At 44.1% G+C, this 9,954-nt stretch overlaps 1 protein-coding gene across 1 annotated transcript; it reads left to right on the top strand.

Moving 5' to 3' along the window:
• The first annotated feature begins 39 nt into the window (after positions 1-39).
• On the top strand, positions 40-7,686 carry LOC129717417 (uncharacterized). The gene is made up of 6 exons (XM_055667302.1): positions 40-769; positions 895-2,704; positions 5,833-5,920; positions 6,005-6,211; positions 7,146-7,434; positions 7,496-7,686. Exons 1-6 carry the CDS (start codon positions 40-42, stop codon positions 7,684-7,686), a joined length of 3,315 nt encoding a protein of 1,104 aa, XP_055523277.1.
• Positions 7,687-9,954: the final 2,268 nt, after the last annotated feature.

Here is a 9,954-nt window from a genome sequence, read left to right as displayed (position 1 = left end):
CATTCGTGTTGTTAGTTAAACGCGATATCTAACCTCAACATGGCGAATGCAAACGAAAACCACATTACGGCGTCTGTCGCTATCAAACTGCCGGATTTTTGGAAAACAGATCCGGCCATGTGGTTTGCCCAAGCCGAGGCACAGTTCCATTTAGCAAAAATCGTTAATGATGAGACTAAGTTTTACCACATCGTGGCGAAAGTGGACCAATCAGTCATTTGTCATATATCTGATTTGGTAGCAGCGCCTCCGGAACAAAATAAGTATAAAACCGTCAAGGAACGTTTAATTTCCCGCTTTGCGGTATCCGCTGAAAGCCGCCTCGAACAGCTGCTAGGAGCCCAAGACCTCGGTGACATGAGACCAACCCACCTCTTGGCAAAAATGAGAGAATTGTCTGCCGGTTTGGGCGTTGACAACAACCTATTGAAAATGCTTTTTATTCAACGTCTTCCGCTAAAAATACGACCGGTATTAGCCTGTCATGACGGCACCATTGAAAAGCTCGCGGAAATGGCGGATAAAATCACGGATACTGCTACTAATCCGTTATCCGCAGCAGGGATAGCACACAACGAACCAGAATCCAGACACGATAGCAAATTATTGGAGCAAATAGAATACCTTACAGCAGAAATTCGTCAGCTCAAAACTTCCAAGTACAACCGAGGCAGATCTACTTCACGAAGCCAAAGAGATTCACGCTCGTCATCGGGATCTAGGATGTGCTGGTACCATCGGAAGTATGGGAACGATGCTCAACAATGTCGTGAGCCGTGTACATGGAATTCAAAAAACTAAACATCTCCCCACCGTCGTCGGCGAAGGTGGCAGGAGTATCTGAAAGCCGCCGAATGATAATCTTCGATAAAACAAACAATTCTCGCTTTTTAGTTGACACTGGATCAGACGTTTCGATCTTGCCGGCTTCTAGGAAGGACCGCGTTGAAGGTATTAAAACTCAGCAACTGTATGCCGCCAACGGCAGCCGCATTCGAACGTTTGGAACGAAATTGCTATCCACGGATCTTGGGTTAAGACGTAAATTTACCTGGAACTTCCTGATCGCTGAAGTGACGGTACCAATAATTGGAGCCGATTTTTTGGCCCACTTTGGTATACTCGTTGATCTCAAAAGCCAAAAACTAATAGACGGAAAAACGGGTTTAAACTCCTCTGGTGGTATGATAACTGCTGATCAGCATAGTATCACAATTGTGAACACCGGTCATCCTTTTCGAAAGTTGCTTGAAGAGTTTCGGGAAATTACTCTCCCTTCGACAATGCGCTCTGTGTCACAGAGTGACGTAACTCACCACATTGTTACTCGTGGCCCACCGGTAGCGTCAAAAGTACGACGGATGCATCCTGATAAAATCAAAGCAGCCAAAGAAGAGTTTCGACTTATGTGTGACCTGGGAATCTGCAGACCATCAAGCAGCAGTTGGGCGAGCCCTCTACATTGCGTACCTAAAAAGAATGGACAATGGCGCTTCGTTGGAGATTACCGGCGTCTTAATCAGGCCACAGCACCTGATCGCTACCCGGTCCCGCACATTCACGATCTGTTGAATTTGCTGCACGGTAAGTCCGTTTTTACAACCCTCGATTTGGAGCGAGCATACCACCAGGTTGCAGTAGAGCAGGCAGACATTCCGAAAACAGCGGTCATCACGCCGTTTGGCTTGTTTGAATTCACCCGCATGCAATTTGGGTTATGCAACGCAAGTCAAACCTTCCAACGCTATATGAATCGCATTTTTGGTGACCTAGATTTTGTTGTCGTCTTCATAGATGATATATGCATCGCCTCTGAATCCCTGCAGGAGCACCAGAAGCATCTGAGAATGGTCTTCGAACGCTTAAGGCAGCACGGACTCGTGATCAACTTGGAGAAAAGTGTGTTTGCCCAGAAGGAAGTGAAGTTTCTCGGATACCTAGTCAACAATGACGGAGTACGCCCGCTACCAGCCCGCGTTCAAGCGGTTTTAGAATACAAGAAGCCTTCCACGGTTAAGGACCTCCGACGATTTCTAGCACTTATCAACGGCTACAAACGCTTTATACGCCACGCTTCCCACATCCAAGCTGAGCTTCAAAAGCTTATCATCGGCAACAGAAAAAACGATGTTCGTAAATTGAACTGGACAGATGCTGCCGTGTTAAGTTTCGAGCGTTGCAAAAAATCGTTGGCGGAAGCCTCTCTTCTTCATTATCCCGATTCGTCCAAACCGCTCGCTTTGAATGTAGATGCATCAAATATTGCGGCTGGAGCCGTCCTGCAGCAATTAAGAGATGGAGTGTGGGAACCTGTAGGATTTTTTTCGGAAAAATTTTCCAAGTCACAGCTTAAGTACTCCACTTTTGGACGAGAATTAACTGCAATGAAAATGGCTGTGAAGTACTTCCGGCTGTTCCTGGAAGGACGCAGTTTTACAATCTTTACCGATCACCGTCCACTGACTTACGCGTTGACAACAGAATCTAACTGTCGGTTGCCACATGAAGAACGCTATCTGCGTTTTATATCACAGTTCACAACGGATATTCAGTACCTCAGTGGAAAGGAAAACCACGTCGCCGATGCACTGTCTCGCGCCGAAAGTGTTGCCGCTGTTTCAATAAATTACGAAGAAATCGGACGCGAACAAAAATCTGATCTTGAACTAAAACAGCTGATGAAGTCGTCATCCACCTCATTAAGGTTTGAAGCTAGACAAATGAATGGCTGCTCACAGTTAATCTTCTGCGACACCTCTACTGGTAAATTACGACCATTTGTCCCGAAGGCTCATCGTACAAACGTCATGCATAACCTTCATGGAATTTTCCATCCCGGTACCAGAGCTACAAGGAAGCTTATTTCGGAGCGTTTTGTTTGGCCTTCTATGAATAGTGACATAAATACATTTGTAAAAAATTGTTTAGCTTGCCAACGATCGAAAGTACATCGACACACTGTGTCACCGCTAGGACAATTTGACGTTCCCAGAGCTCGTTTTCAACATCTGCATATTGATCTGGTGGGACCTCTCCCCCCATCTAACGGACATCGCTATTTGTTGACTATGGTCGATCGGTTTACACGGTGGCCAGAGGCAGTCCCATTAGTGGACATGACAGCAGCATCAGTAGCTCAAGCACTTTACTCCACGTGGATTTCAAGATTCGGGGTTCCGGAGAACTTAACAACTGACCAAGGAAGACAATTTGAGTCAGATCTGTTCAGGGAGTTGACATATATTTTAGGTGTTCATCATATTCGCACGACGGCTTACCATCCGCAAGCAAACGGATTAGTGGAACGATTCCACCGAACGTTGAAAGCATCGATAATGTGTGTTAATCCAAAGAACTGGTTCAACGAGCTTCCCATGATACTACTTGGCCTCAGAACAGCGTACCGAGATGATTTAAGGGGTTCTGCCGCGAATTTGGTTTACGGCCAATCTTTGCGTGTTCCTGGTGAATTCTTCCAGCCTTCTTCAGAATATTCAACGCGGTCTGAATTCGCCGAAATGCTACATCGCACATTCGATAACATTAAACCGCATAATATTCGACCTCATGGCACTCGCTCGATGTTTGTTAATGCTAACTTAAAAACGTGTACACATGTATTTGTTCGGGTAGACTCAGTGAAACGACCGCTGCAACATCCATACGAGGGCCCGTTTAAAGTGATTCAGCGGGGTGCAAAATTCATAGATGTTCTTATTTCTGGTAAACAACAGCGTATTTCGATCGACCGTGTTAAACCAGCTTTTTCCTGTAACCGGGATCTAGAGAGATACCCGCCAGACGACCACCACACTAAAGTTACGAATTCGGGACATCGCGTTAGATTTCTTGCGTAATTGGGGGGGACTATATGGTATCACTGGGAACACTGAACCGTGGGAGAAGTGAGCAAAGAGACAGTAGAAAAATAACCCCTTTGGACGCGCACGCGGATTCTGTAACGAGCGATTTAAATAAAGATTTACTTAGTTAAAACTTTCGACAAGCGTTTTATTTCGTGTTCGAACGCTACAGTACTATCATTTTAGGAAGTATTGATACGACTAGACTGCGTGAAAAAGCACCATTACCAAACTGACTGTAAAGTTTTTCTACCACCACCGTTATGGCGCCATCAAAAGAAATATCTGTGAATTGCAATCGAAGATCAAATGGTATTCGAGCATGAATTACGCTAGCTTAGTGCTTTCACATATAAAAAGAATTTGATGAATCAAAAAAAAAAAATGTTTTGAGCGTCGATAAAGTCATAACAAGAAAGAAATTAGTTTGATTTATTGGTCATTACGCAGTGTCCAATAGGAGCTCGCTTTTTTATTTTAATTCCTTCTTGGGTTCGTATCTGTTACTGCAATCTTATATCTAATGGAGGGTGAAAGGGTGTGATTAATGAAGTAAATATGCTACAGCAAAGAAATCAGTCAAGTTATCATACATCTCACGTAAAGAAGCGTAGCAAACTCTCAAGTAAGTGGCAAATCCGAAGACAAAAAAATATTGAACAAAGAAATCCATTCAACATGCGCCACTGCACTGGTGAGGATTGAGTGGCCAATTAGATAATTATCCGGCTCAGTCGACACGTGCTTTAAAGTTACAGAGAATGAAAAAGTGATCAATCTCTGCGTTTGTTTTCTGGTAATTAAAAATTACTTAATTCTAAAGTTTCCCTTCATATGAAAAAAATGTTGGTAATCAATTGTTTAGTTTTTTTGATGCCTAATTGGACTTCTTTAAGGGAATCGTAGCAAACTGCGACTGCGAGTGGATGTAATAACGTTAACTCTTGCCATGTTTTTTACAAATCTAGAAAATTGGTAACTCAACGGTGTCTTGTTTTGAACCCAAGTTTTCGAATTTTACGTAGAAGGCAAGTGTAAATATCGTGTTTAATCAGTGCCTAGTACGGAAGATGTTACATAGATACATGGTGTAACGGTTTGGTCAAAAAGTAAGCGCGAGGTGAGGTAGCTGTTTTTGCACTGGAGGGATGGTAACAAAACGTCACTAAATGACAGCTAGCAAATTTTCGAACAACAATAGTTTATTTGTTTTTGCTAGATTTAGTGGTTGCGTTTCCAGCTAAGGATCGTCCTGCTCCGAATGTATCACTAAGGCACCGATTTTTCACGCCGAGGACAGAATTCGCGCGTAACTAGATCTGATAAGGATAACTGAAATCGCGATTTTTCAGAATTTGCCACTAGAACATCCGGCCACAGTATACCGTGCATTTGGCTGATCAGCACAGCCAAACAGTGGCACAACTGTTCACACAAGAAGCTTTGGATCAAGAACAAGTGTTTCAAACAGCAGTGAAGATTTTGGAGGGAAAATGAGGTACCAGACATCTGTGTTAAATACTGAGGGTTCTTACGTGGAACAATGCCTTATCCATTGCAGCTTAGGATTTAATTATTGTTTATAGACAAACCGAACACGCATGCGGCTGGTTGGCAGAAAGTCCTCTGATATAGGTGCGAAAGGCTCTGAAGCTAGGGCAGGAAAGGTACGTTCGGAGATTTCCTCAGGGAGTGCACCGCTACCACCTGACGATGCACTCCCGCGATAGCGAAGAAGGTTCCGCCGAAAAATCAAAAGAGGAGTAAGCGTGAGCATCTGACCCGTCGCGATCCTCAGAGCCACAAACCGCCACCTAAATGTGAGAGCCGCACAACTGTCACCTACAGTCTGCTGCAACGGGAGTCAACCTTGATCCGATAAAAGTCGCGTGGCTACCATCGTGAGCATCATACGCTGCGTTCAGGGGAGTCTCCATCACGCAAAAGGTGCCTCAAGTGTTCTTTGCAGGAGATTCATTAAGAATCGGCTATCCGTAGCACTGATCCCGGAACCATGGGTCCACGACACTAGGATTCTTGGCTTACCCACGCTAATGGTAAGTTGATCTATTGCAACCAATAGTCAAATCCTAGGACTGTAATTCTGTTGAACAGGAATATTACATTTGTTTTCATTGCAGAGTTCATCCAACGGGATTTGGTTGCCATTGCGGTGGAAGTCTCAACGACTAACGGCACCCCAGAGATGGTCGTTGCCTCCGCTTATATCCCGGGGGACGTGTCACAGCGCTTGTGCCGTTCTGCTGAAGCATCAACAAGCCACTCGTTGTCGGCTGCGATGCCAACGCGCACCACAGTCTGGGGCAGCTTGGATGTCAACACACGAGGTGAGTACCTGCTTGAATACCTTACTTCTAACAATGTTAATGTATGCAATGTAGGGAACGAGCCAACATTTAGTAACGCTATCAGAGGTTTTAGATCTCACTGTAGACTCATCAGATTTTATGTCGAGGCTACCTCTCTGAGAAGAGAACATTTCAGGAATCCTAGGAAAACCAACTGAAACTGTTTTGGTTAACGCGAGAATATCCTGTCACAAAAATATTCGAACTCCACCTGAGCTGGACATCGCAGCAAGTGCCCTACATTACAGGATCACGGAAGCTTCCATGTCAAACTGTCCGTTAATGAAATGGACAGTCTGTCTTGATGTGCTCTGGTGGAACAAAACTCTCAGCATCCTTCGTCCGGAAGCCAAACGCTTGTTCAACAGGGCTAAAATCACGTCCAACTGGGAAGCCTACAGAACATCCCTCACAAAATATAACGCTGAGCTGCGCGAAGCCTAAAAGAGATCCAGAGTTCGACTCTGTGAAGACATTCAAACTCTACCTGAAGCAACACGACTGCAAAAAGCGATGTCCAAAGATCATACCAGTGATCTTAGGTTATTGAAAAAGAAAAATGGAAGTATGACTGTCACAGCTACAGAACCTAGGATCCAGACGCATGACGTCGCGTGACTCCGCAGTGCTTGCTCGTCGACTGTTTACGATGACTTCTATCAACTGGGCACTAAGCTCTTTTGAGCCTATGAAGTCTCCAGGACCGGATGGCAATCTACCGATCTTCCTGCAAAAATCGGACGGACTCATCATATCCGAACTCATCAGCCTTTTTCGAGCCAGCTTTACTCTGGGACATATCCCGGTCAGCTGGTGGAATGTTGAGATGGTGTTTATACTAAAGCCGAGCAAAAAAGATAAAACATTGCCAAAAGCCTTCAGACCTATAAGTCTGACTTCAACTCTTTTCAAGTTGATGGAAAAATCACGGATCCGCAGCGAGTTTCTGAAAGAGTTACTCTCGCAATGGGGTAAGACTGAGCTTCAGCAACGAGACCAAATATCATGGAATCATTCTGGACAAAAAGCTGAACTGGACTGCTCAACTAGACTACGCCATAAAGATGGCAACTTCAGCGATCTGGGCTTGCAGTACACTGTTCGGCAAGGCCTGGGGGTTCAAACCACAATTAGTGCTCTGGTCTTACATCACCATTGCTTGGCCACGTATAACCTACGCAGCCCCAGTATGGTGGCCCAAGGTAAATGAAACGACAGCCCAGGTGAAACTTACCAAAGTTCAACGATTGCCCTGTCTTTTAGTTACCAGTGCCCTGCGCACAACGCCGACTGCAGCCATGGAAGCCATGCTCAACTTACAGCTTCTACATCTCCTTGTGAATAAGGAGGCAGAGCTTGGCGCACTAAGGCTGCGAAGATATACAACGATGCTTGAAGGTGACCTAACGGGTCATCCAACTCTTTCAGGATGTTCAAGCGAGAACCTTGAGTAACAACAGTCTCGGACTGGATCGAAGCGAAGCCAAACATGGACGTTCCATATAGGGTGATTGACACAGATCGTTCAGTGTGGGACAATGGAGGGCCGAGTCTTCTATCGGGCACCATCCGTTTCTATACGGATGGCTTAAAAGTCGGGTCCCAGACTGGATCAAGGATCTACGGACCAGGTATGAAGGCTACTATCTTTTTGGGTAAATGGCGACCCGTCTTTTAAGCAGAGGTATACGCAATATATATCTGTGCTACGATATCTCTAAAGCACAACTATAGACATGCCAAAATCGGAATCTTTTCAGACAGTCAGACTGCACTACTGGCATTTAAGTCTTTCACAAGTATTTCCAGTCTGGGGGTGCACTGCAACGCTCAGGAAACATTCCCGCTATGCTACTTCGGGTACCCGGACATTGTGGAATCGAGGGAAATGAACATGCCGACAGCTTAGCAAGACAAGGATCTGCTCAACAATTTATTGGACCTGAACCGTTTCTGGTTACCTTCACATCCGCCATTAAAGGCGAACTAATGGGAAAAGCTAGAAATAGCATCTCTTTGGCAACACACGCAGCGTTGCAGACAAGCTAAACAGTTTATCTACCCTAACCTTGCGGTTACCCAAAGGCTACTTAGTTGAACTCGTAGTGAACTAAGTGTCATCACGGGACTCCTTCCTGGACACTGTCCTGCTCTTTATCATATTAAGAAAATCGGCAAAGTCCCAACCGATAACTGCCACTCATGCAACGTTGAATCCGAGAGCTCAGCGCATCTGCTCTGCTTTTGTGAGGCTCTTGCTTCGTCGAGGTTCAACTTCTTCGGAAGTTACCTCTTAACTCCATACCAGGTATGGAGAAACAATCATCAACCAACCAAACCAATCAAAAGGCGAACATTCCTGTCGCAGTGGCACTTTTGTCCAATGCCCTTCAGGCATAAAAAAAAAACAAACCGATGCCATCAATTGAGAATATGTTGCTTTGAATGCAGAGCATTTAACATTAATTAGCCAAGTATCGATCGCAGGACTTAACGCTCAAAAACTCCGAGCACTCGTCATCAGCTTCCTTCAGCGTCCATGCTTCATGTCCGAAAAGGGCCACTAGAAGAATCGGTGTCCTATACAACGCTAGTGTCGTGTGAATTTGAAAACTGCGGGACCTTAGCTGGCCACGTAGTCCGTAGAAGGCCCCTTTCGGTTCACGAATGAGGAATCTCAACTTTTGTCGCAGTTCGAATTATATTTTATCGCCTTTGAAAGTTTACTTGATGTGTTGATGCTTTTTCTCAAACACTGTTAAGCCTGTAGTACACTCTTTGACCGAGCGTCAAATATTTTATTTGTCACTTTTTGACAGATAAAAATTTGGTCAAAGATAATTATTTGTCACTCTCCAATTTTAACATGGGGCAAACACGGGCAAACAACAACCATGATGTCCAATAAATTTGACCATTATGTCAGAAGGTCAAATATTTGACCATTAGACAAAGAGTGTACTACAGGCTTTAGAGGTAGGTAGAGGAGTAAACTTTGAAATACTCGAAAAAAAATGTCACCAATTTTCCTATCTTAACATTATCGGTTTTCCTTAATGTTTGAAAACTAATATTCTGTCGGAAACAGTGAGAAATTTGTTCTTCGTTTTCTCCCGCAGGGCTTCGAATTTTAACTTCAATGTTGGCAGTAATATTGACAATTAAGCTATAAATCGTTTTTTTTTGCTGGTAGAAGATTTTTCATTACGTGAAAGTATTGCAGTGCGAAATCGATATTTTTGTCGTTATCACCCATCTAAACATTTTTTTTTCTTCGGTTAAAAATAGAGCAATCCTTATTATTTCCAAGCGTCATTATTAATATTTTGACGAATAAAAGTTCGCGTAGCCTATAAAAGCTCTTCACGCTTCGTAGTAGCGAATAGACAAACACAAAGATTGATTTACTTAACGTAAAAATGAGAATCGAAACGATAGAAAAGTGTGTTGAAATTGAGCCGCTTGATGCTCGGATGAGGTGTAAAACGATACAACCGTCGACTGGTGAGTGGGAAATTGTTTCAACTTTTACTATGCACTCGTACGTAAGAGCAAAGACAATGGCCTGTCCTTTCCTAACCGGATCCACTCGAATACCCCTTTCTGCTTGGAGGACTCTTTCTTGCAGAATCTACCCATTTTGTTAAACTGTTCTGCTACACTTACTTGCTCTTGTATTATATCTTGTAGTGTATAGCTTGGCTTAGATAGGACCGAAACAA

Source organism: Wyeomyia smithii, chromosome 1, assembly GCF_029784165.1.
Source record: "Wyeomyia smithii strain HCP4-BCI-WySm-NY-G18 chromosome 1, ASM2978416v1, whole genome shotgun sequence".
Lineage (NCBI taxonomy): Eukaryota > Metazoa > Arthropoda > Insecta > Diptera > Culicidae > Wyeomyia > Wyeomyia smithii.
Note: the sequence above shows the minus strand (reverse complement) of the source record. Positions and strands in the feature narration are given on the sequence as shown.

Bases quoted from the DNA above. Each gene is read 5' to 3' on its own strand.
- LOC129717417 (XM_055667302.1), top strand. From the start codon at position 40: ATGGCGAATGCAAACGAAAACCACATTACGGCGTCTGTCGCTATCAAA. The intron at 770-894 runs GTGAGCCGTGTA...CTCGCTTTTTAG, and splicing joins GAACGATGCTCAACAATGTC to TTGACACTGGATCAGACGTT. The intron at 2,705-5,832 runs GTTTGAAGCTAG...TGTTCTTTGCAG, and splicing joins TCGTCATCCACCTCATTAAG to GAGATTCATTAAGAATCGGC.